The following is a 27986-nucleotide window of genomic DNA, read 5'->3' as shown; positions in this document are numbered from 1 at the left end:
GTGCACAGTGCGGTTCAGTGTGATCTTCACCACAGCGCCCTCTGCTGGCTGGTTTGACGCGCTGCACCTGACGTGGTCTGAATAGAAACGAGCTAACATGAAGAGGACATGGGAGGAGAAGGTGCAGCGGATTAACAGCTACAGCACAGTCAGACCTGAGCTTTATGTGTATAATAACATTATTTTCTGAAGGGGAAGGATACTGGCCTCCTACGGTAAGATAAAGCCGTTGTTGTCATCATGCGTCATCTTAGCTTTGTCCACACAGGACACACAGTTAGCATCAAGCTAACCTCCAGGTAATGTGATAGCTTCAGGGGCTTCAGACACGCCAAACACCCTCCAATAATGGGTCGATTTAGTGTTTGCTTATTTATTGTTGTGCAAAATACCTGAAAGAAAATATGTTTAACAAACTGGTGGGACTTGCTGCCAGATTCGGCATGAATTCAGTATCATAAGCACCTCTAATTTTAGCTTAATTCTCTTTAGCTTACTTTGTTTGGACTGGTGATAGTAAGGAACTATAACTAACTGAGCTATCGTTAATGTGAGCAGTGACTCTTTAACAATGCTTTAAAAAAAAGTGGTTATTTCCTATACATTATTCACTGTAGGTTGGTTTGTATCTAAGGTTTTAGCCCTTGCAGCTGAACTGACCTGCCAGGGAAACGCAGCATTAACTAAATTGCAACATTTTGTGAGTGGAGTTTAATAATAATAATAATAATAATAATAATACATTTTATTTGGAGGCGCCTTTCTTGGCACTCAAGGACACCGTACAAAAAAGATAGAAAAGATTCAGCAATAAAATACAATAAAATACACAGAATTAATAACAATACAATACAAAAGATAGATTGGACAGGGTGATTGTGATCAGAGGGAATAAGCAGTTTTAAACAGATGTGTTTTGAGTTGTGATTTGAAATGGAGGAGTGAGTCAATGTTCCTGAGTTGGGGTGGAGGTTTTAACCTGTAAAGTAAAAGGACTTCATCTACTGCTGCAAGACTGGTTAGCTTGCTAGCCTCACCTTCCAAAAGCTAGCTGCATTAGCTGTTTGCCTCTAAAACACGTGACCTAAACGTTTGGGAAAACAGGACACCTGGTAGGCAGCTTTTTATTGTCATGTTTGCTTTAGTGCCAGCTCTTTAGTCACGAGTGAGCGTGACATTTAACTCATTGTCTTTACCGGTTCATCCTGTGTACTTCTGTATTTTTTTGCACCCGTTTTCATCCTTATTCTTCTGGCCTTGATATGACATTGAAGTATTTACTATACCATTACATAAACGCAAAGAAATTCATATTATTTATTTAAGGTTTATTTGAATAGGGACAGATACAAAAACATAGACAATCTTGACAGTTTATCTGATGTATGCATCATAGTGTTTTTAGCCAAAGCTAATTCACGACACTTGTCCCTAGTAGGGCTTTTGATCAAAAATAATAATACAGATTAACATTATTAAAAATACAGGCATAAAACAACAGCATAATAATAATAATAATAATACAGAGAGAATACAAGCTAAATATTAAAACTAAATGGTAAAAAACTAAGTATGAGAGCAAGATTGTTGCTGAAGTAGCCACACTTTTGTTTGTTTTTTAAATGCAACAAATGTAGGGATACATTTCAAGTAGTCTGGCAGTGAGTTCCATAATTTTGTCCCTTTTATTGAAAAGGCAGTTTGAGCAAAAGATGTTCTGCGGAATGGGATACTACAATTGCCTTTTGACGTTGCTCGGGTGGTGGATCTGGTACCACTTTGCAGTCTTGTTATTGTCTTGCAGAGCAGTTGGGGAGCAGCATTATTTAGGCATTTGAAGACCAATTTAATTGAGTGGAAGGAAATACAATTAGCAAAACTTAAGATCTTATATTTGCTTAGAATTTGGCAGTGATGGTGATGGTATCACTCTCCTTAACCCTCTATGGTACGATGTTGCCATATGGCAATAAACCCATTTTAAGCCTTCTACATAAAGACAATACATCCCCAGTTATGATGCAATGAATTCAAAGAGAGGCGGGATTCTAAATATACCAATAGCCAACCAATTACTCATGATATGGCACAAAAATTTGAATTAAATTATGAAAAATGTGTTTTTAAATAGTTTTTTACTTTCAAATGAGATGCATCTCATGCATGCATTCAGGCTACTGGGGATTGTTCAGACTATAACATGAGTTTTTAAATAAGTGTTAATACAATTTTAAACAAAACTCTCTTGTTTTTATTACTTTCCACTATCGTACGGTGTAAAAATTACTAAAAAAATATATATTTTTTGAAAATATCTCTTGATTATGTTTACTTGGTCTATTTTAAGACAAAAAAACACCCAAAACATTTTTTTTACCAACTGGGATCATAATGCGTACCATAGAGGGTTAATCAGAGTAATCTTACGCAAGACTGGCTTCTCTTATCTCCACTGATGCTGAATTAATTAGAACAGGTTTGACAGGTAGCTAACAGTCTCTCTAAGCTCTTTCTCTCTGTTTTAGTCTGAGCAGAAAAAGATTCAGGGCCCCTCTTCTGCCATGAGAAACAATACGCAGGTTCCCTTTTCTTTAGCTCAGACCAAAGCATCAGGACTCGTTCCAGCATTTCCTGGGACATGTCACCTTGGGGTCGGGACCCCAATTGGGGTCGCGAGATGATTTCTGGGGGTCGCCAAATCATTTTGGAAGTCAGCTCTGTCTCCACTGTGTTAAAGTGTTTATGTGTTTTAGTCTTTTTGGTCACTTAATGTCTTTTTTTGGTCATTTTATGTGGGTTTTTTTTTGTCATTTTGTGTCTTTTTTAGTCATTTTGTGTCTTTTTTGTGTCTTTTTTTATCATTTTGTGGTCAATTTGTGTCTTTTTTGGTCATTTTGTCTTTTTTTTGATCATTTTGTGGTCCATTTGTGACTTTTTTGGTCATTTTGTTTCTTTTTTGGTCATTTTGTGTCTTTTTTTGGTTATTTTATTTCTTTTTTGGGTCATTTTGTGTATTTTTTGGGTCATTTTTTTGTCTTTTTTTTGATCATTTTGTGGTCAATTTGTGTCTTTTTTAGGTCATTTTGTTTCTTTTTTGTATGATCTGAACTGTGCATGTGAGATTCTGTTCAGTGAGCGGAATACACAGAATAGACCAACCATGCAAGAAGACAATTACTTATCGATATTTTAAGACATATTTAAAAAGATATTTGCAAGATATATATTTATTGTGTTGTTTAAGTTTTTATCAGCCAAGAGGTGACTCAATCAAGTTTTCTGTTTCAGAATTTTAAGCAAGTTTAGCTTCAGAGGGATGAGAAAGTACTGGGGTTAAAAATGTGCTAACCATTAAATCCATACTGCACATTTTGCATACGCAAGACTGGCCTCTCTTATCTCCACTGATGCTGAATTAATTAGAACAGGTTTGACAGGTAGCTAACAGTCTCTGCGCTCTTTCTCTTTGTTTTAGTCTGAGCAGAAAAAGATTCAGGCCCCTCTTCTGCCATGAGAAACAATACGCAGGTTCCCTTTTCTTTAGCTCAGACCAAAGCATCAGGACTCGTTCCAGCATTTCCTGGGACATGTCAGGCTTCAAGATGATCTTACACACTTATTATCTACAGATCTTCACAGTCTTTTCTCCGTCATGCATTTTACACATAATATACAGATCCATAAATTATGAATGGCATCTGGCTCATGTCAATAATTTATGTGCCCTCACAGTCTGGTACCCTTATTTCAGGATAATGTTTGCTGACAGATTCTGCTCTATTGTGTAAGTTTTGGGAAAAAACTGAGGATCCCATGTTTGCAGCTTGTAAGTTAGCTTGTTGAGTCAGCCTTGATCATGATAAAAACAACAGACTAGGGGTGTGCCATATTGTATCGTTCATGATAATATGGGTTAAAAAATTTTTTTTAAAAATCCATATCATGATATTGGCAACATTCCTACTTCTTGATGTAGTGGTTAAAGTTGTTTTAATCGCAAAAAGCTACTTACTCTCTGTCGCTAAACACATGCAGCTTTCAAAATAAGAGCACAGTGTGTTAACAGAATCCACCACAGAACTTACAAGAAGACTGTCAAAATAAGATGCCTTAAATAAAACAAGTGAGAACCTTTATTCTCCTTTACAAAATGTCATTAAAATATGCCCCTGAAACCCCTAAATGGTTATTTTTATTATTTGCTCATACTCAAGAGTCAAGAGTAAATTTTTTTGTATTTGCCAACTGTTGAAATTTGCACTTCACACTACATTTTAGATTTTTATTTATTTATACAGACTAAAAAAAAAATCATATTTTCTGTATCTTTTTAAGTATTTCGTAATATCGTGAAGAATATTCGTTATCACAAAAATAGCCTGAAATATCGTGAAATCCTTTAACCCTATAAAGCCTGAACCATGAAATAATTGCCAGAAATTTTTTTAAAAACTTGAGTATTTATTGAACCTGCTGACCAAAAAAAAAATAAATAAATAAATTTGCATATATGAATTCTAATTTGTATCATATTTGATACATCAGGTCTTTTTGTACAATTTGTTGCTCACAGTTTGTTTTTCTTGAACTAACAAAAACATAAAACCGAACATTTTTATCCTATTAAGACTTTGCTTTTAACATTTAATTCAAATATGCAAGAAAAAAAATATTCATCTGCTGATATTAAGTTTTCACCCAGCAATGAACCTGTGTCATTTTTGCAACATCTGGTATTTTTGTGCAATTTGTTGCTCGGTTGTTCTTTTTTAAAATCTCCAACACATGTATACATCAGGTTTTTCAGGAAAAAAATATATCAGGCTGATGATGTAGAGGTCTCAACAACTTGTGTATCAAACATGATACACTTGGCTTTATAGGGTTAAGGGCCATATCGCCCAGCCCAACAACAGACAGAAGTAATTTGTTTCTTCTTTTTTTTTTAATAGGGTGCTCCGAGTGTTTGTCAGCCCCGGAGGGTGAGCATCACCGCCTCAATTCATCATCACACACCACCACTGAAGTAAGGCCAGGTCCGTGTCCTCGTGAAGAACCTTGTTGACTCCTGCGGTGGCGTGAAGCTCAGGAAAGATGGCGTCCCCCTTCGTACCTGTCCCCGTGCCCATGGACAGAGCCTTGTCAGGAGGAAGCAGCAAGCTCCGGCGGCCACAGCGAGCGTCATCCCTCGGCAGCGTCTCCAGCATCTCGGCCAGGGACGACCACGGAAGAGGATCGGGTTCCCATCGCCAGTCTCGCTGCATGGATAGAGGCAGTCGGAGCAGGACGCCACCGCCCCCACAGAGCCCTTCGACGCGGGCCAGGGTGAACGGGACTCTGGAGCCTTCTATGGAGTACACCAGCTGCCCCCGCTCCATATCGGACCCTGCTGGGAGCCAGCAAGGAGAGGAGAGGCCTATTACCCCCACCGTGCTGGGGTATGAGGTCATGGAGGAGAGGGCCAAGTTCACGGTATGGTGCCGGAAAATTGGTTTATGTGAAGCTATTTATCATTTTGTTTTTATCATCGTGACTTATCATCGTGACTTTAAGAAAGAAGACAGACCGGCACAATGAGGATGGCTCACAGCATGATGCATTCTAGAGGTTAAAGGTCAAATGTCAACATGTACTCTACACAGATATTTATCTAATCATCTGCAAGCACTTAGCACAAGGCAGCGACTCTACTTCTGCAGTCGTAATCAAGCTATAGAAGTATAACATATCCAATATTGTATTTTTATATATATGTGTGTATGTGTGTGTGTGTGTGTGTGTGTGTGTGTGTGTGTGTGTGTGTGTGTGTGTGTGTGTATGTATATACACTACTGGTCAAAAGTTTTAGAACACATCAACTTTTCCAGATTTTAATTGAAAATGATGCAGTTTAATGTCTCAGTGTACTCTGAAATTAATGCACATTTGCAACATTTAAAATTCTTTATTGAGCATGATAGTGTTTTGAAAATAAAAAAAGATTTTAAATCACATTTTATGTTGGACTAAAGGACTAAAAAAAGACACAAAATGACAAAAAAAGACACAAAATGACAAAAAAAGACACAAAATGACTTACAAAGACATGAAAAGAATTCAAAAATGGACAAAATAGCCCAAGACTCCATAGAGTTAAGTTATTAACCCATTTCTTGTTCCCTGAAAAAGGCCTACTTGTATAATTCTGAAATGTACATTATTTTTCAGTTTTGGTTAAGCTTACCTTTTTTATTTACCTCTGGCAGTTCACCACTTACCTTTGTACCCTTTCAAGCTGTTCATTTAACTTGAACTGCTTGAATTTCAATAAAAAATGTAAAAATTGGGGTGTTCTAAAACTTTTGACTGGTAGTGTATATATATATATATATATATATATATATATATATATATATATATATATATATATATATATATATATACACACACACATATAGATGTATGTCATGAGAATGAATTAACCTCTTATCAGCTTTTAACCCAAATTTGTATGATACACTTTTTTTTAGATTTCGGTTCTTTTTAAGTATATCATTTAACTGAATTAAGGATTTTAGTCATCGGACGTCTGGATCTTAAGTTATCAGAAAAACAAGCTGAGCAAACAGCAGCTCTAGCCAAACACTGATTTTTAATTTGAAACTGCTTTATCGTATTAGTGTTTTAATAATTCAGCTCCCGCTAAAAACCTCCTGAGCATCTCCATCTTACACCGATTGCAAAAAAGTTTGAACGCTGTGGGAATGTAACAAACAAAGAATGCAATGATTTGCAAATCCTTTGAGACCTTCATTCAATTGAACACTACAAAAACAAAATATCTAATGCTCAAACTGGGAAACCTTTTATATAAATGTATACACTCATTCTGAATTTGATGCATTCTCTTTTCATTTCAGTTTTTCACAGCATCTCAACTTCTTTGGAATCGGTGTTGTCCCTTATCAGAGAACCAAGCTGAGCAAACGTTAGCAGCAGCTCAGTTCCAGCTACTCAGAAACCCTTATATTCTTTGAATATTAATTTGGCACCAAATATAAATGTCCTGATGAAAACTAAAGGAATTCCAACCGCGAGTAACTGACTGAAATGACGTTATTGCTCTTTGTTTTGTTATTGTTTAAATTGATCCATAGCGCAAGAAAATTCCATATTGTACATTTAAGATTGTTATTTTTGCTGCAGGTATTTAAAGTCCTGGTGAGGAAGACTCCAGATGAGAGCTGGGTCGTGTTTAGAAGGTACACAGACTTCTCCAGACTCAACGACAAGGTGTGTTGCATGTACATAGGTTTGCACGTTTGTGTGAAAAGTATTGGCTTTCACAACTCTCAGGCTTATCTGAAGCTTTATATTGTTTATTGTTATTGTTTATTGTTAAAAAGATCGCCATTAGCTTTCACCAAAAGTGGGAGGAGCTAGTCTTCCTGGGGTCCACAAGACAAAACAAAAATCACTAAACAATTAACCATTGTAGACAATATTATATACGTCATCAGAAATCATTCCGAATAAGTTATTACATTCATATCTATTACATTAATTCTCACTTTCATACAGTAAATATGTTAATTCACTACTCACAAATTTAAATAGTGCGTTCTCAAGTAATAATTAAAAGATACTTTACTATTCAGTTCACGTATATTCAGTGGGCAATTATTCCAATAACTGATAGCACGATAAATAACTGTTCTCTTTAAGGCATTTGATTTTGGACATTGTGATCATCTGTTTGCAGACACTGTTTTTTAACATCAATGTATTGCTTCACAGCATGCGTTCTTTTGTTTTTGAGTGCACTGTGGAAGTGATTAGAGCCACACAAAGAAGGTCTCTGTTTCCAAATAGCCAACAGGCTTGAGCCAACTAGGGGAACAGGTCTCTCGTGGTTTCGGGAAAGGACAGTTTGGTCACAGATCACAAAAGGGAAAAATATTAAGCCATGTGATTAATTGTATGAGGGGATAGGGCCTAGAACAAAACCCACGATTGGCAGGAAACTGCAACAAACAAACACATTTTTATCTCTGTAGACACGCAAATTAGTGATTACACCGATAACTGAAATTCACAATTTACTTATTCCAACACAGTAAGCCCAGTCATGAAGAGCAGAGACACAGGAGAAGGGAACACCCTACATTCAACAAGGAGAAAGAGGTCTGAGAAAGGAGTGTGGATTTCCTTCTCTCCATTCTTGTGGCTTTCCATAGGCAGCTGTAATGTTCACGCTGTGTGTGATGGTCTGTTGCCACGTACAGACTGTAACTGTAGAAGCCCCATTGGCCACACATCCACCAGGCTGGGAATATTTCAGCATGATTATAAATCAATGTGACACATTAAGCACAAACATATGGATGATATTGTTATGTGAAATCAGGACTTTTTCTCTCTGCGTATCAAGGTTATTATAGTTAACGAAAACGAAAAACGAAATAACGAAAACTAGAATTGAAAAAACATTTTCGTTAACTGAAATAGAAATAAAAACTAGAGTTTTTAAAAAACGATAACTAACTAAAACTGTATTTTGTGGTTACAAAAATAACTAAAACGAACTAAAATTGTAGTGAAAATGTCCTTTTTCACTCATAATTCAGTGTATTTATTATATATATATATAATATCTTAGGCATTCAGCTTAAGACTGTACGCACATGATTGAACAGGCACCACAGAGGGAAAAAACATCACTGCACCTCTGAAGTTTGCTAAAGAGCACTTTGACACTCCACAATGCTACTGGGAACGTACTGGGAATGTTTTGTGGACTGATGAAACTAATGTTGAATTGTTCAGGAAAAACACACAACACTAGATATGTACACTACGTGTAAAAAGGGCACCACATACCAAAAAAAGGTTGCAAGGGAGCATTATGATTTGGCGCTGCAGGGCCTGGACCGCTTGCCATTATCGAGGGGAAAATGAATTCCCAAGTTTATCAAGGTATCCAACAGGTTAATGTCAGGCTGTCTGTCTGCTAGCCTGAGCTCAGAAGAAGTCTGGTGATGCAGCTGGACAATGAGCCTAAACAATGAAGGGAATCTACTTCAGAATCACTTCAAAAAAAGGAAAACTGGCCATTTGGAGTGGCCCAGACCTCAACCAATAGCGATGCTGTGGAATGACCTCAAGAGCCGTTCACACAAGACATCCTGAGAATATGGCTGAGCTGAAGCAGTTCAGTCAGGAAGAATGGTCCAAAATGGATGTGTTCAATAACCCATTAAGGCCTAAAACGCCTGGAAAAACTGCCTGTGAAACCTCTGGGCGATCTTGAAAGGACCCCCTAAAACCTGAAGTTTTTCTGGAAATTCAACAGAAGATTTTTCAGCCTCTGTAGCAGATAGAAATTAAATTCAAAAAGTATTTGAGAGCTTATACCGGTGGCTTTCATGAGAAGTTGAGTTTATTTGTCCAAACCTTCGAGAAAGTTTTTTTTTAAATCAACAAACTCAGCAAATGTTACATTTGACTGAATAAAAAATCCTATGCATAATACTAATACATGCCCATTAGCAAGATGCAAACATGATATGACCATTGGAATAAATAGACATAGTTCTCATTAGCCTACTGTAATAAAATAAAAAAAATATAATAATAATAATAATAAATAATAACAATACATTTTATATATTGCACTTTTCAGGGTACTCAACTACACATAAAGTAATATAAGACATAAACAGTCATGATTTCTTATATAATCATCACAATCAATTATTATTATTATTAATATTAATATATTATTCATAATATTATCTCCAGATGGCCACAAATCTGTCTGTTCTTCTGTGAAAATATGTCGTCTAAAAACATATTCCTCATCCATAAACGCCGGTCGATTGGTTCCGAGGGTTCAAAGTCCAGATCAGCAATTAAATCATCGGTGCTGTTTTCATCAGATCTCTTCCGTCACTTCCTGCTGAGCTCCTCCACTATAGTCGTCTTCCTCCATGATTTAAAAGTTCTAGAAAAGTCCCATGATGCATTGCGACACTCCCACATGTATTCTGATGCATTTCATTGGCCAAGAGACCGAAAATAGGTGAAAAAAAAAAAATTCTACAAAACGACGTATCCGCTGTCCCGGCCTTAATTGTAGAGTGACGCAACAGCGCTCCCGGTTTTAATGGTAGAAATGCTTTCCCGGCGTAAATGGGTTAATAGACATTAAATATTATAATTGGTTGTGTGGTATTGTACTTAGATGCTGATCGAAACCACATTTTATGACAAATTCATGCAGAAAACCAGGTATTTTCACTTGGGTTTACATACTTTTTCCACTGTAGTCACACAGGAAATGTAGTTGAGATATACGGCAGCACTGATTGGACATGATTAGGTTTCTCATTTGCAGCTCTGCCTCCTCACTGTGTAGCTGGCACCAAACAATGCTTGTGTGGTAGTTTGGACCTGACCCAACAATGCTTTCATGTATGTTTCATGTGGCCCAGGGACGGTTATCAAACATGCATCAGACAATTACTCTGTCTTCATCTGCACACATCTGGTTAAAGGATTTCGTAACCATGGAGCAATGTTCAGAGTAAAGGCAGAGATGGAGATAGACATGATAACATTTGAAAGCTCCTGAAGAGGCGCAGAAATTTAATATTAAAAAGCCAGAGTATGTGCTGTGGAAATACTATCTAATCCATGAAGAAAAGCATCATTGCAGCCAGTTGTGACAACTAGCCTTTAAGGCAGCATTAAGGTAAACCAGGGATTTATAAATCCAGATGGTATGATTTTCAATACTGTCAAATACAAATGCTGCTCTTCCAGTCGATGTTTTAAAATCTGATATACACTACTGGTCAAAAGTTTTAGAACACACCAACTTTTCCAGAATTTAATTGAAAAAGATGCAGTTTAATGTCTCAGTGTACTCTGAAATTAATGCACATTTGCAACATTTAAAATTCTTTGAGCATGATAGTGTTTTGAAAGTAAAAAAAAAGATTCAAAATCACATTTTATGTTGGACTAAAGGACTAAAAAAAGATATAAAATTACCAAATAAAGACACAAAATGACAAAACAAGACACCAAAAGACACAAAATGACTTAAAAAAGACACAAAATGACCAAAGAAGACACAAAAAGACACAAAATGACTTACAAAGACATGAAAAGAATTCAAAAATGGACAGAATAGCCCGAGACTCCATAGAGTTAAGTTGTTAACCCATTTCTTGTTCCCTTACCTTTGTACCCTTTCAAGCTGTTCATTTGAGTTGAACTGCTGGAATTTCAATAAAAAAATTGGGGTGTTCTATAACTTTTGACCGGTAGTGTATAGTTAAGCCTGAAATTATTCATACCCCTGTCAATTTTAAGGAGTTTTTGAATTTTCCGAATTTATACAGTCGCTCTTCACCCAACAAATAGGATAGGTAGATAATGGAGGAATGTATACAGCCCCACACAATTTAATTTGAATGTGTAGAGCAAAGTTTGAGCCACTAAAAGTCAATCTGTAGGTGTATAAATAGACAGCTGAGCTAAAAAAAAGTGGTGACTTGCAGAGAGGGATGTGCCAGATCCTATCGTTCACGACAATACCAGTATATTATAGTATATTAAAAAAAATGCATATTATGATATTGGCAACATTCCTACTTCTTGCCATAGTGGCGTAAGAGTTTCCCATTAATGACCTAGACCAGTGATCATCAACTGGCGGCCTGCGGGCCGAATCCGGCCTGCCGAACTGTCCAATCTGGCCCGTGACTGGATTCAAAAATTGTAAATCAAGGAGAAAATATCATGTGGTCCACACTATTAAAGACACTGAAAACAGCAACGACAACTGAGACTCTTAACTATCAGTAATCACCACCATATATGACTCTATTTAATGAGGACAAACTCGCTGCACTGTTTAAGTTAACATTTATTGTTTCACACAGTACTTGTTTTTGTTTGGAGTTTTTTTTAACGTAACTTTTCCTCATGCCATTACGCAACATGTTTTTTTTTATTTCAAAGTCTCAACAACAAGCTTCAGACTAGACTTCTCAGTACAGAAAAAAAAGGAAAACCAACTGGCATAACTTAAAATAGCATGGCATCAGAACAGAACAGCTCACAAATAACGATTGCACATCAAATAAAACATGACTCATAAAGGCTAAAAATGCCTTCAGTTTAGTAATCACATGAAAAAATATGAACAATAAATAAAAATTTTCATTTTATTTGAGGGTCCGGCCCCCAATGTGACTGTCCAGTAAAATTCTGGGCCTCCGACAAATGTAGTTGGTGACACCTGACCTCGACTGTGGCGGCCCACCAGAGTCTCATGTGCTGCACTAACGTCACATTTCAAGCTACTGAAAGTATATTTACACTAATATACGTATATATGCGTTGTGTTGTTATTGCTCAGCAGTGTCTGTCACCAGTCAGTCAGTCAAAACCCCGACCTCCACCTCTCAAAACAATTCCAGCATGATTAGTCTAGACGGATTTCAGAATAAAGGCCTCCTATAAGAAGTGAGGAGCATTTATGGGTACAAGTCGGGAACCAGCCTATCTTACATATCTCAAGGGTGCTGAGTCCAAAACAAATGGTTCCCAAGCGAAATTTTGAGTTTTTGACCTTCTAATTTGTATCAAATGGCCACCAAATTGCCCATCTTGCACAGTCATTGGACCATTTCCCCTTAGTTTTTTTGTAAGTAGGCAATCAAAGATGAGGAAATTAAGTTTCTAGATCTATAGTCTAGAGTCAGAGCAAGGATATAGTGGAGGCTCAGTGTCTTTTTTATGCATATATATATATATATATATATATATATATATATATATATATATATAAAAAAGACATTATCTGTTAAATCAGGAAGGTATGATGGTATGAATATAGCTAAGCTTCGAACTATTGGGTACAGCCCATAAAGACAGACCTCAGGATGGATAATTTTGGATTTAGTTCATGTATAATAGTATTAGGACAAGTTATTATTTTTAACATTCCACCTCCCCACTGAGCAGTAGCAGACGTTTGGATTGACATGTGAACTCCGTTCCTCTTGTCAGGGTCATGTCTCAGAATGATCCTGGGGCAGGACTAATCAATAAAGACAATAATATTGTATGTTTTTCTTTCCAGCTCCCATGACTGTGGGAACAGTTTGTGAGAAGAGAATGCAATTAGATTAAGATTCCCTTTTTAGTCCCACAATGGGGGAAATTCAACCTCTGCATATTACCCATCTCATTTACACACCAGTGAACACACCATGCTTAGGAGCAGTGGGCAGCACATTCATTCAATTCATAATATTGGCTGCCATATCTGTAATCTATAAGTTTCTCACCTTTTTAAAGGAACACTCCACAGTTTTTTCATATTTAAACATGTTATTCGGTCAAGTAAGACGAGTTGATACAGACCTCTTGCGTCTCAATGCGTGCACTCAATCGCCCTGGCGCGCGGCGCCACTTGGCTAGCACTTAGCTTAGCCCAGTTCATTCATTAGGATCCAAACAGATGGACAGTTAGAAGCGACCAAACTCCTCCACGTTTTCCCTATTTAAATACAGCTACACGAGTAGTTAAACGACCAAGTATGGCGACTGGAGCACTTCGACTCGGCGCAGTAATATCATCACTCCTGAAAAATCTTCTCCCCTCAGGAGTGATGATATTACTGCGCCGAGTCGAAGTGCTCCCAAGTGCTATTCCGCCATACATTATAGTTCTCCTTTTTATCCGCTTAGAAAAGCGCCACGTTTTATTTTGTGTCGCCATACTTGGTCGTTTAACTACTCGTGTAGCTGTATTTAAATAGGGAAAACGTGGAGGAGTTTCTAACTGTCCATCTGTTTGGATCCTAATGAATGAACTGGGCTAAGCTAAGTGCTAGCCAAGTGGCGCCGCGCACCAGGGCAATTGAGTGCACGCATTGAGACGCAAGAGGTCTGTATCAACTCGTCTTACTTGACCGAAAAACATGTTTTAATATGAAAAAAAGGTGGAGTGTTCCTTTAAAACCGGTATCAGCCTCAAAACTCCCATATTGGTCAGGCCCTAATGCCTATTGATGAAGTAAAGCTGTGCATCTCATCACGTCAGACTTAATTTCGATAAATGTAAAGCCTGTCAGCAAGCTTTTCAACTTGTCAACAAAAATCTGTTTACAAAGAAGCCTTCAGTACAGAGAGCACACAGTCTCCACCAAAAACTTAAAGAAACCTTTATCTCCTTATGAGCTCTAACTGTCTGGTGTAACGCACATCATATGAGATATTTGAATAGGTCAGACACAGTGTCTCCATCTGCAAGGATGCATCCAGTTTGACACATGGAATATATTGAACAGAGAACATCCTCAAAGTCAAAATTGGTATTTGCCACAAAACTGCATCAGTCAAGCTCTTCTTGACAGCAGTTTGGAAACGGCCACTGGTTTCACACAACATTGTGGTTTCACAATGAACAGTTAGTTATACCGTTACAATTTTTTTTTTCAAAATACCGTCCAGCATCAAGCAAAGTAAGCAAAAGTCTCCCAGACGCAGGGAGACATACAGTCGAGGTCAAAATTGATTTCTCCATGGAAATGACCATTAACAACAAGTGTTTGGTATTTTTGGAAAACAATACACTACAGAGAAAATGTTCACTAAGTTTGATAAGGATTTTTTATTGATTTTTATGTGCGTACAGTCTTAAGCTGAATGCCTAAGATATTATATATATATGTATATATATGTGTATATATATATATATGTGTGTATATATGTATATATATGTATGTATGTATATATGTATGTATATATATATATATATATATGTGTGTGTATATATGTATGTATATATATATATATATATGTATATATATGTGTGTATATATGTATGTATATATGTATATATGTATGTATATATATATATATGTATATATATATATATGTATGTATATATATATATGTATGTATATATGTATATATGTATGTATATATGTATAAAAATACACACACACAAGGTTTTTCTCTGCTCAGAGGCCTTCTACAATCCATCAAAAAAACACCAAACCAAGTTGCCATCCTTTCTAAATTAAATCATTGCTACAGGATTTAAAAAGAATTTTTGATTTTTTGAGTTGAAACCAAGAAAGGCAAAAATGTGGCGTGCAAAATTATTAGCCCGCTGGCCATTAAAAGTCAATAATGTGCCCTTTCTGAGCCACAACTGACAACAACCTCTTAGAATAGTTCATCACTAGGTTGGCACAGGTCTCCTGAGGGATTTTGGCCCATTCTTCCATTGCAAATTGTTCCAGCTGGTCCAGATTGTGTGGTTTCCGAGCATAGACATTCACTTTGAGAACCCGCCACAGATTCTCAACAGGATCGAGGTCTGTTTTGGGTCATTGTCTTGTTGGAAGACCCAGCAACGACCTAAGGATAGACTACGAGCAGACTTCTGCATATTATCCCTCAAAATGTCAACATCATTTTCTTTTTTCATGATGCCATGCAGCCGAACAAGGCTCCCTGTGCCTGAGGCTGCAAAACAGCCCCACAGCATGATGCTCCACCACCATGTTTAACTGTGGGAACTGTGTTCTTAGGGTGGAGGGCCTCTCCCTTTCTTCACCAAACATCAGCAACATCCATGTGCCCAAACAGTTCCAGTTTAGTCTCATCAGACCAAAGCACAGACTTCCAAAACTCTTCTTTACCTTTCAAATGTTCACGGGCAAACCTCAGTCCGGCTTGGATGTGCCGTTTTTTCAGTAAAGGGGTTCTTCTTGGATGATGGCCCTGATAGTCTAGACGGATTTCAGAAAAAAGGCCTTCTATAAGAAGTGAGGAGCATTTATGGGTACAAGTCGGGAACCGGCCTACCTTACAGATCTCAAGGGTGCTGAGTCCAAAAAAAATGGTTCCCAAGCGAAATTGTGAGTTTTTGACCTTCTAATTTGTATCAAATGGCCACCAAATTGCCCATCTTGCACAGTCGTTGGACCATTTCCCCTTATTTTTTTTTATATGTAGGCAATCAAAGATGAGGAAATTAAGTTTCTGGATCTATAGTCTAGGGTCAGAGCAAGGATATAGTGGAGGCTCAGTGTCTTTTTTATGTATGTATATATGCAAAATACCAACTGGAACATTTAAAAGTGATATTGATTGAATATTTACGTCGGCCTTAAAAAATGACAGATAATGCTTAATTTCACCTTAAAAGTTGGTATTTTGCATATATATATATATATATATATACATAAAAAAGGCACCGAGCCTCCACTATATCCTTGCTCTGACCCTAGACTATAGATCCAGAAACTTAATTTCCTCATCTTTGATTGCCTACTTACAAAACCATTTTTTTTTTGATTCAGCACCCTTGAAATAAGTGAAGTAAGCCAGTTCCCGACTTGTACCCATAAGTGCTCCTCACTTTCACTTTTTGGACAATTCCGTCTAGACGAATGAATCGAAATGAATCCTATGAAGCCCACCACCACGATGGAGAGCCCTCTCAACTGTGCTCCTTGACACATCAACTCCAGAAGAGGCCAGGTCTGCAACAATCCTCTTCACAGTTGTCGGGGGTTCTTGCTGACATCTCTGACTAGTTTCCTCTCAAGAGATCTTGATATTTTTCTCTTACGTCCAGGGGCGTCTCTAGGATTTTGACACATCCGGGGCTCAGCCCTTCTAGAGTCTAGAAGAAGCACAAGCTTAAGTATTTTTAGGTACACAATTCTCACACACTACAATTGCATTTACAGACAGATGCTAATAATAAAAGATCGTTTTTTCCCATGTACTATCAACTAGCTGCTAGCTAGCTAACGTTAGCTACTTCCCTCTAGTAGTTCCAGCTGCAACACTCTTTTCGAAATTATACAGTTTTACATAATTTTTTTATTATTATACTATTTATTATATCCTGAACAGCTTGCTGTTGTCAAGCTGCCTGTTAAGTGCGCCTGCTGCTTGACATCGCTGTTTTAGGTGAATGACGTCACGTGTGACCTGGACGTGTTAACCACTTGTGCGCCAAAGCCAAAGTAGTGGCTTTTTAAAAAACAAAATAATTAATTGTTACTCAAACCTGTCCCAAAACACTGTTTTATCGAAGCATCAACATAAGATAACCGTATTTTGAGGGTGTGAATTAAAAAAAAAAATGTTTGTTTTTTTTTGGGGAAAATTAATATTCGAGGCTAATTAAAAAGCCTAGGGACGCAACTGCTTACGTCCACGCCCAAGTTGGTTTGTCACAGAGTTTGTGTTCTTGTACTTTGCAATGATGCAACGGACAGTGAAGTGTTTTGAGATGGTAGTATAGCCTTGCTCCTTACCGTAGGCCTCCACTATTGTTTTTCTGAGGTCAAGGCTAAGTTCTTTTGTCTTAGGCATGGTGGCTGAAGCAATCCCCCCTCAATGATGTGTTCAAGTGCCCTGTTCCTTGCACTCCTTTTATGCTGATTGAATGTTCAGGTGTTGTTAATTAGCCAATTGACTGCACAGGTGTTGTTTGAAAGCTGATTGGTTCATTAGGTGTGTTTTTGAAAGCAGTAACTCACATTTTAATGACCATTTCATCAAGGGGGCTAATATTTTTCACCACCCCATTTTTTTTTAACTATAGTTGATATAAAGCAAGCCTAAAATATTATTTTTATATTCCAAAATGTACCAAAAGCTACTTAAAGCACTGGTGAATGTTTGATAATATCAAGTTTTATTAATGCTGCAAATATTAGGAAGTATTTGAGGAAAATGTTCCATTATTCCAGGGGGGATAATAATGTTGACCTCGACTGTAGGTTTGCTTTAGAAAGCAGTGACAGCGCTCGGTGAAATTATTTCAGTCCGTGTACTTTTCAACACATTTTAATAAGACTGCGATAATAATGATAATTTTGTCAATGTGTATCATTTTCATATAGTTTCATCTCTACTACTCTCTACACCTTCAACGTTACCAGAGTGAAAATGTGTTTGTGTATCCGTCCTGTGATTCAGATCCCTTCCAAATTGAACAGGTGCTTCTTAGCCACATGCTATATCCTTCCATTAGGTTCCATGAAAATCTGCAAAAAATCTGGATAAAAGCAGGACAAAACATGACCTTCTAATAACGAAGGAATACGAATTAAATTGTGACCATAAAATTTAATTTTGTATCAAATATGAGCATGTCGTGACAGCCGAGCTGTGGCTATTTAATAATGGGTACAGACTGGAGGACAGCAGACTTGCTTGATTAGTTATTTGGTCAGAGCGTGTAATGTGTGTGAGCGCTTCAGGGAGCATGCTCTATTTCTTTCCACTCTTCATTCCACCATGTCTCTGCGTTATGTCCATGCATGTTATGACCCTCATATTGTCTGAATCATCATTCTTTACTGCTGTTCCTGTATGAGAACGATCATGTGATACTTGTTGAGACTGTCTGTGTTTGTGTGTTTCAGCTGAAGGAGATGTTCCCAGGCTTCCGCCTCTCGCTGCCTCCTAAGCGCTGGTTCAAAGACAACTATGACAGCGACTTCCTGGAAGACAGACAGCTGGGACTACAGGCCTTTTTACAAAACTTGGTTGCACACATGGATATTGCCAACTGGTATGTGACATTATTCTGCACAGATTATTGTGTGTTTAAATTAACCCTCTATGGCAGTAGTTCTCAACCTTTTTGAGTCACGACCCCCAATTTAACATGCATGTTGTTCGCGACCCCTGCTCACTGAACACAATCTCACGTGCACAGTTCAGATCACCAAAAAAAGAAACAAAATGACCAAAAAAGACACAAAATGACCCCAAAAAGAAACAAAATTACCAAAAAATGACCAAAAAAGATACAAAATGACCAAAAAAAGACACAAATTGACCACAAAATGATCAAAAAAAGACACAAAATTACCAAAAAAAGACATGAAGTGACCAAAAAGACTAAAAAGACACAGTGGAGACAGAGCTGACTTCCAAAATGATTTGGCGACCCCCAGAAATCATCTCGCGACCCCAATTAGGGTCCCGACCCCAAGGTTGAGAACAGCTGCTCTATGGTACAGTGTGGCCCTCAGGCAACATACCCATTTTTGGCCTGTTAAATTTCTACAATGCATGTTTTTGAGTGATGTGATACTTTAAAAAAAGAGGAAAGACCATAGGGAACCACTAGCAATGCTTTAACTAGTCACATGACCCCCAGGATTGAAATCCTATTTTGCAGACTTTTCCAAAGGAAACAGCTTCGCCATTTTGCACTACAAAAAAACACTCAAAATTTAAAATGTTGTGTATTGTTCCCTGTTGAAGCTACTGAATCTTTTAACCATGTTTATTAAATAAATGATGTTAAAATTAGTTTTAAAAACTTTATTTTTCACTTGTGCACAGTTATGGTGCAATGTTGCCTACGGGCAACAAATCAAAACTTCCAAAAAAAAAATATATATATATAAAATTTCTTGATTATGTTTATTTAGTCTATTTTAAGACAAAAAAACAACACTCCAAACTTTTTTCCCCCCACTCCAAACTTTTGGCATCATAGTGCGTACCATAGAGGGTTAAGTGATTTAGCTGTTTTTGTAAACTGCTTTAAAAACTGATCACATGATGATCTATGATGACTCCTTTTGGCTCAGTAACAGCATGTATTCTGTTACAAAACAAAGCCGTGCACACACACAATTCATGTCACTCCATTTGTTCTTTGACAGCCTTCCAGTGAGAGAGTTTCTGTGTCTGGATGACCCACCTGGGCCTTTTGATAGTCTGGAGGAGAGCAGAGTAAGTCTGAATATACATATGAATGTATGTGTGTTTGTGCCTCTATCATGTCACTTCAAGTCCTTCTAAAGAGCATCTTGTCATTTTAGGAAGTTTGGTCCATAACAGGAAATATAGAACACTTTGTCAAGTATCTAGATAGATTACTTTATTCATCCCCGAAGGGAAATTCGGTTGTCACAGCAGTCCGGTATTCAAGTACAATAAAATACAATAGAATAAATACTGAGGTAGTATAAATAAAAACAACAATAGAAAAAAAAAAAAAAACACAGAATAGAACAAGGACACTTAAGAAGTTAAAAAAGAACATCAGTTGGTAGGATGACAAGATGAAGGTAATTAAACTGGTGACATGATTGCAACAATGCTATGGTGACTAGACGGTATATAATAATAATAATAATAATAGTATAGTCTATCAAATATATAATATAATATGTAATAATAAATAATAAACAATATAAAAATAAAATGAAAAATATAAATAAAGTAATTATAAGTCAAATAATATGATATATAATATATAATAATATAATAATAATAATAAATAAGGCCGGTATAATAATAATAGTAGTATATTATATCTAAAGTTCAAAGATAAAATTCCCCGTAGGAGTGAATGAGAGCGTGATTGTCTGTCTCTATGTGTCAGCCCTGTGATAGTCTGGACCTGTCCAGGGTCTACCCGCCTCTCCCCAATATCAGCTGGGATCGGCTCCCCCCGCAACCCGAGTGTGGATAATCGGTTAAGGATAATGAACGAATGGTTGTGTGTCCAATCCCACTTTCCACTCTCAGCAAATATTTTCTGTTCCTCTGTCGCTGCCTCCCTGCAGGCATTCTGTGAAACTCTGGAGGAGAGCAACTATCGTCTCCAGAAGGAGCTGCTAGAGAAGCAGAAGGAAATCTCCTCCCTGAAGAGGAGGCTGGAGGAGAAAGAGCAAGCCATCCTGCTGCTGGAGAAGCATATCAAGTCAGTAGACATGCACAAAAACCCACTAATGCATAATATGGGACCAAGGGTTGAACACACATTTTATACATTTGAGAGATAGACAAATAGTCAGGCGGCTTAGCTAAATAAAGGGGACACGCTGGACAAAAGCACCAAATTTTTTCCACGTGCTCTCTATCGCCATAGGTTTCAATTTTTGGTAGGAGCCACTTCATCAAGATGGCCGATCCGAGATGGCACCCATATAAAGTCTATGAGAACCAATACATCTTCCAAGCCATTCAGAAGGTCAATCTTGGTGTCAAAATCTACATTTTCTGGGTCAAGGAATCATTTAAAGCTGTTGAGAATATCACTAGATGATTATTTGATCAAATAGAAATGTTCATTTTCACCCAGACTGGTAGGCAACTCGCTTCAAGTGCTGCAGCAGAGAATCCTGAGCTGAAAATGTTTGGAATCTAATAATTATGTAAATACATGGCCAAAATGAACATTTCTATTTGATCATCTAGTGATATTCTCAGTAGCTTTAAATGATTCTTTGACCCAGAAAATGTATATTTTGACACTAAGATTGACCTTCTAAGTGGCTTAGAAGATATACTGGTTCTCATAGATTTTATATGGCTGCCATCTCCGATCTGCAATCTTGATGAAGTGACTCCTATCAAAAATTGAAACCTATAGTGATAGAGAGCATGTGGAAAAAATTTGGTGCTTTTGTCCGACGTGTCCCCTTTCTTCCCAAATCTGGTCCTAAGCCGCCGGACTAAAAGGCAAAATACAAATTATATACACAGGCAGGTCACATCTGGACATCATGTGCTGCATCTTATGCCGAGAACTAGTAATTGAGGTCCACATACAAGTTCAAAAATAGCTTAAACTGCAGCAGTTGCATCAATAAGAATAAGAACCACCTGTTTGTGTGTGTCTGTCTGTCCCAGTGGCGAGAGTGTGAGCCCAGAGTTTCTGTGTGGTCTGTCAGCTCAGGGAAGTGAGAGCAGTGCAGATGCAGATGTGGAGTCGTCTGCTGCAGAGGCTGATCAGGATGTGACTGACGACACTGGGTAAAAGACACAGACACACACCACACAGCAGAGAATAAGACGCGCCAACAAACGCCACAAATACACTGTAAAACCCAATGTTGCTTGTTTGTTATTGTAACAAAATTTTCCTTTTTAATACAACAAGATTTGTGCAAAAAGTCATTTTAACCTAAAATATTGAGTCAAATAGCAAGAATCATTTGAGGTAACTCCTTTTCCCTTGTTGTCTTGACATAAAATTATTTCGCAGCATTGACACTCAAATATTTAAGTTGAAACAATAAGTTGGGTTTTACAGTGTACAGGGAACAAATACAAGTCACGCAGCCACATTTTATCAAAAAAGTTTAAAAAAAACGTAACTTTCTGAAGTAAGTAAATCTCACATCCAGTCAAAATTTGTCTCTATTTTACACAGAACAAATTAGTCTGGATACGTCTTTTGCATTTGGTTTTCAAACAAAAAGCCCAAAAGAACGTTTTTTACTCGCACTGGTTCTGTTATTAGTCATGACCCTGCTGCTGTTATTAGTCATGGCCCTGCTGCTGTAATTGTTCGGTCTCCCAAAGTGTTTTGGCACTTTATCACAAACAGATGTCTTCTAATCTGAGATTACTTTAGATTTACCCCTCAGGCTCTAGGCTGCAAAAAGTACCTCCTCACATTTTAAAAATAAACACGAATCTAATCACATTTCCTTTAATTCATCACTCCTCACCAGCTGTCTTCCTCCTTTTTTTGCACTGCATTGATGTTTCGTTTTTAGTCCTTCTCAGAAAATAATTCTAGTTTCTACTAGGGGTCATCCTAAATAATGGACTCTGCAACAATTCAATCTCACGAGACTGATTGGACTGCCAATCTCACAGTCCAATCAAGGCAGTGGTGGAAAATGTTTTGCAACGAAGGAAAACATTCTAATGTAACATTTTAAAATGGAAGCCTTTTGGAAAACTTGCATAAAACACAATTTTTCTTCTAATTTCAGATTGCTTATAAATTAAACCGTGCATAATCAGAGACTCATTTTACTTCACGTAGACAGTGGAAACCCTCAGGATGTCCCTCAGCTGACTGCAAGACATTCTGATATATATATTTTCAAAATAAAATCCTTTTGAAATCTCACATAATACCAGGCGGCAATCTCCGTGTCTGAGCATGGAGGCCAACCAGGAAGTGCATAAAGCCTGCAATTCACCGAAAATTCCAGTAGGGGGTGCTAAGTTTGGCTGCAAAAAAAATCTGCCCATTCATTTCAGTGCAAAATTTGAAAACTTCTCACTTGATTTATTACCTCAGAAAAAATTTTCAGGACAACATTATGGTCTCAATCGCTAGTAAAAAATCATCTTCAAGATAATTTGATGTCAATAGTTCTAATAATGGCCCCATTTAGAAGAAAATAGAAGATAAAGAATCGTATGATTTGGGGCGGGGCTACCTTTGATTGACAGGTCACTGACGAGGCGAGCCGTCACCAGGAGAGAAGCAGAACAATGCGTATCCACGGCAACGTGTCAATAAAGTTATATATAACGTTATATAGATAGAAAAGAGGACGTTTACCGATTTGGTCTCATAACTTTGACCCTTGTAAATTTTCAAAATCAACATTCGGGCCCTTATTCAGACAAAAAGTGGGACTTTTGTATAATGCATAATGTAAATGAAAGGTCGATCATTGAATAAACAGGTCATTTTCGTTATCCATGTTTTGATTTCCAAACGGATTTGGATTGAACGGAAGATATACGGATTATTTTCATAGTCACACCTGCCTGTTTGCTTTTTAATATTTTCCTTCCCTTCTTGTGTTTTTTTGCCCTCACATTTCACAGCAGCGCTGCCCCAATCTGAAAAAAGAGCCCATAACATGTGAGGTACTTCATATACCAGCTCAGCAGGCTAACACCATGGCATACTGTCTTTTCAAATTCCTCTTCTCAGTAACATGCATCACACTGTTAACAACTGTATAATAGAGGTGTCGTGTGTTGTGGTCTCAGGATGTTAAAGCATAGGTTCCTATTATTTCCAATGGTCTTAATACAATGCACATATGCTATATGTGACATGTGAATGTTGTATTAAGATTTAGTTGGAAAAAATCCAAACCTATCTTTTATGTGCTTGCACTCAGGATGTTTATCAAAGTTGGGGTCAGTTCACTTTCAGTGCACCTAATTCAATGAAAGTTCACAAAGTTAATCTCCTTCAAAGGAACTTTGTTTTTTTTTTAACCTGGACACTATTTTACCATGTTCTTGTTTCTAAGTGGGTGAAGGGTTAAAACTAGAATAACAAGTTTTGGTCTAAATTGATCCAGTATTGCGCGAAGTTATAAGCTGCAATGTAATTCTCCAGTGTACCAAGGTTATAATAGTTTTGGATTTTTCATTAGTTTTAGTTTTAATTTCATTGACAATTTTTGTTTTCAAATTCAGTTAGTTTTAATTAGTTTTTAGAGTGTTTGCTAGTTTTAATTAGTTTCTATTTTCCGGAAAATGCTTAGTTTTAGTTTAGTTTTTAGTAGTTTTAGTGTTAGTTTTAGTTGTTTTGTAATGGGGTATTTGCTGGGTGCAAGATTCAATAAGGTTACAATAAATGTTTCCTTTATTTCCTTTGTCTTATCAATCTCAGTCCCAATAAGTGTATTAAATCATAAAACCAGAAAGATGAAATAGGTTTCATATCAACCAAAAAGGTTTACGTATGAAAAAAGTTGACAAAGACGAAAACTAAGGACATTTTCACTATAATTTTAGTTAGTTTTAGTTAGTTTTGTAGCCACAAAACACAGTTTCAGTTAGTTCTCGTTTTAAAAAAAAGGTTTTTATTTTTATTTTGGTTAACTAAAATGTTTTTTCAGTTCTAGTTTTCGTTATTTCGTTAGTTTTCATTAACTATAATAACCTTGCAGTGTACCGTATGTCCAATAAAAGTGCTTGTTTTTGCTACTGACAGGCTCAGATTGTTGTCTGATATAGAAAGTTCATTTATAGAAAGAACACAGCAGAGAAAAACGGCAGAGAGCAACCATGTTAACCACTGAAATTCAGATTGGGTAGAAGAAAAAAATGATCCTACTTATCATTGTTTTTATACTTTTTAAAGCATTTTTGTAAGTTATGGTGCAATTTAGACTAAAATAGAGAAACAAAGCAGGGTGTGCATTAGATTGTGATTGACAAGTCGCAAACTCAACGACCTGTCAATCATTATAGTGGCATAGCACTGTGGACATTTAAATAGCCTTGTGTTTGGTTATGGGTATTGTTTGTGATTTTGTCTTAGAACATTGATACTTTTACAGTTTGTTTTCAGTTCATGAAAGTTATTATTGAAACATTATGGTTGCAGAAGAATGTCATATTCAGCATTTGTTTGTACTAAATGCACTCCAAGGAGTCAGCTGTTCTTTCTGCTTCCAAAAAAACCAAGATGGCTCCTGCCAAAAGGCCAACTTGAGGCTTTAAAATAACAGTCCACAAAACAATGAGTGCAGTCTGAATTACAATGTCCACTTCTTTTATACAATCTATGGCTTTATTTCTCTGTAGGGTCCTTACCATAATGTTGTCAGACACTTAATATATCATAACAATCTGAGCCTGAGCCACTGGAACAAGAACTTTTAGTGGACGTTGATGAGTGGTTTAGGATTGCATTGCTGCCTGTTTTACAGCTACGGTATTCTCCCATAATAGTGGATCAACTTCAAAAACTGTTAGTAGTAATATAGTAATATTAGTCACTTAGAAATAAAACTATGGGGAAAAGGTCCTGCTTAAGAAATACCAAAGTTTCCCTTTAAACTATAGTGGCTAAATGGAAATAAACCTTTAAAAAAGGGTGTTTTAACTCCGTAGGCTGGAGTGTAGAACCTGATAATGTAATAAATTCCCGATAATGTAATAACCCAGGTTTTATTACATTTTCAATGGACTCAAGTGCAGATTTTTATTACATTATTGGGAATTTATTACATTATCAGGTTCTACATGGAGAGTTCTATATGCTATTAATAAGAAATGGTTGGAGGCTTCAAAATAAATTAAAGTATAGAGTATTGGTTCCACTTTTTGAATTTATTGTCCTGAAAACGACCTGTCCCCATCAATTCTGTGTATTCATTGTTCTGTTGTGTGCTCTGTAAACCTTTGCCTGCTCCCCTGCATCAGATGTGACTAACATGTGCTGTCAGCACCTCTTCTTCACAGTGATGTGTGCTCACTATGTATGTGGGCATAGTAGGTTGTTGGAATTTAGGTTTTTCCTCTTTACTCCACATCTGGTGTCTTGACACCCAGGAAATCCATTCATTAAAATCAGTCAAACTACTGTGACAAAATAATCCCAAGCACTGAATCTTTTTTAAAAAAGATTGTCTGGTAGTAATTTACAATTAAATATATGGATTTGGATCTCAGCTAGTCACAAATTGTATGGATTCCTGGCACCTTAAAGTAAACTTTAATATCTGTCGTGCAGTTTGGGATGGAGAGAGTCAGAGGTAAAACCTGTCTTCCTGCTGTGTTTCCAGTGGACCTGTAACTGTAACCTGCTGGTGTTCTGTTATTAATAACATGTCCCTACAGTCTGTGTCTCCTTCCATGAGGATGCATCACAAGTTGGGCTATCTTAGCATCTCTCCTCTGCTGTGCAGTTCCTCTTGGATCCTGTCCTTCTTATTTCTTAGTTTCTTTTGTTCAGACAAGATAAGTAGGAGATGTTTTTACCTGACATGTTTCGACTGACAACTTCAGTCTTCTTCAGAGGTGTCAGCTGATCGCTGTGACGTGTCTTTTTGTGGAGTTCCTCATAGGGCGTGGTCAACCTGACAACTGGCAGGTCTTTCAGGTTGACCACGCCCCCCGCCGCAATACAAAAGGACCGTAAATGCAACGTAATATACGAAATACCGTGCAAATAATGCAAACACACATACATCGGGAAAACGGGAAGGAGCTTCAACATAAGAAAAAATGAACACCAGAAAGAGTGTGAAAAAGTAACAGCAGGACGACTCACAAGAACAGAAAAACACAAAGCAGAACAGGAACACCTCAAATCAGCAATATCGGACCAATGCAAGCGACAGAATTACATCATGGACTGGGACAACACAAAGATCATCACATCAGAAAGCAATAAACACAAAAGATTCATCAAGGAGGCAATAGAGATCAGAAGACGGGGGAATACAACCATAAACCGGGATGAAGGAACATACATGCTCTCACACACCTGGGACGCTCTACTGCAAGGACCGGCGGGCGGTGGGGGGCGTGGTCAACCTGACAGACCTGCCAGTTGTCATGGTGACCACGCCCTATGAGGAACTCCACAAAAAGACACGTCACAGCGATCAGCTGACACCTCTGAAGAAGACTGAAGTTGTCAGTCGAAACATGTCAGGTAAAAACATCTCCTACTTACCTTGTCTGAACAAAAGAAACTAACAAATAATATTCAGAAGCAGACAAAATGAAATTGCTGTGGATCCTGTCCTTCTGTCTGGCTTTGTGTTGTCTGAGGTGTTCTGCTCGCACGTTATTTCATTTAATTGACTCGGATGATGAAAGTGTTTTTTCTCTCTCTAGCGGCAGATGTGAGGTCCAACCAGTGCGATCCTCCGCCTGCTGGTGTGGGCCGGCACTCAGCACCTCTCCTCCAGTCATCCAGGTCACTCAGCTTTACCACAAGAATCTGGAAAAATAACAATGCAACTGGTCCTCCACCATTTCCCCCCTTTTTTTACTCCTCTCCTATGAGACCACTAAAACTTCTATATGTTTGAGTGCTATTCCATAAGCTTTGTTTATTTTTTCTGCCTTCTCAATTTCCTTACCATTCCCTCTTCCCAACACTACGCCCCTCCCCCCTGCAGAAAGTAGCCGCTGTTTCACCTTCCAGTCTCGGAGGTGGATCTGAAGCAATCTTTATCTCAAAGATCTGTGTTTAAGTTGAAAGTGAACCGTGCAGACTGTTCCACTTGTACAACCCTGACTCCAAAAAAGTTTGAAAAACATAAACACAGAATGCAATCATTTGCAAATCCTTCACTATCTATGCTCAATTGAATACAGTACACAGACAAAATATTGTATCTTATTATCAACATGGTCTCACAGAAATCCGTGAAATAGCCACGGATTTCCTTAACTCAAAATCCGTGGAATAG

At 37.4% G+C, this 27986-nt stretch overlaps 1 protein-coding gene across 3 annotated transcripts; it reads left to right on the top strand.

Moving 5' to 3' along the window:
• Positions 1 to 75: 75 nt before the first annotated feature.
• snx16 (sorting nexin 16) lies at positions 76 to 27986 on the top strand. 3 transcript variants are annotated; one of them, XM_059326646.1, is made up of 9 exons: positions 76 to 215; positions 4953 to 5472; positions 7186 to 7272; positions 18459 to 18607; positions 19716 to 19785; positions 20625 to 20761; positions 21694 to 21816; positions 23641 to 23677; positions 27406 to 27542. In XM_059326646.1, the coding sequence occupies exons 2-8, from the start codon at positions 5095 to 5097 to the stop codon at positions 23657 to 23659; spliced, it is 963 nt and encodes a 320-aa protein (XP_059182629.1). In that variant the 5' UTR covers positions 76 to 215; positions 4953 to 5094; the 3' UTR covers positions 23660 to 23677; positions 27406 to 27542. The 3 variants fall into 3 exon arrangements, with proteins under 3 accessions (XP_059182629.1, XP_059182630.1, XP_059182628.1); XM_059326647.1 differs by having other exon boundaries at positions 23641 to 23682; positions 27406 to 27497; XM_059326645.1 differs by lacking the exon at positions 23641 to 23677 and having other exon boundaries at positions 27406 to 27986.

Source organism: Centropristis striata, chromosome 23, assembly GCF_030273125.1.
Source record: "Centropristis striata isolate RG_2023a ecotype Rhode Island chromosome 23, C.striata_1.0, whole genome shotgun sequence".
In the NCBI taxonomy this organism is placed as follows: Eukaryota; Metazoa; Chordata; class Actinopteri; order Perciformes; family Serranidae; genus Centropristis; species Centropristis striata.
Note: the sequence above shows the minus strand (reverse complement) of the source record. Positions and strands in the feature narration are given on the sequence as shown.

Coding starts and splice junctions, on each gene's coding strand:
- snx16 (XM_059326645.1), top strand. CDS start 5,095: ATGGCGTCCCCCTTCGTACCTGTCCCCGTGCCCATGGACAGAGCCTTG. Junction 5,473..7,185: donor AGGAGAGGGCCAAGTTCACG/GTATGGTGCCGG, acceptor TTTTTGCTGCAG/GTATTTAAAGTCCTGGTGAG. Junction 7,273..18,458: donor TCTCCAGACTCAACGACAAG/GTGTGTTGCATG, acceptor TGTGTGTTTCAG/CTGAAGGAGATGTTCCCAGG.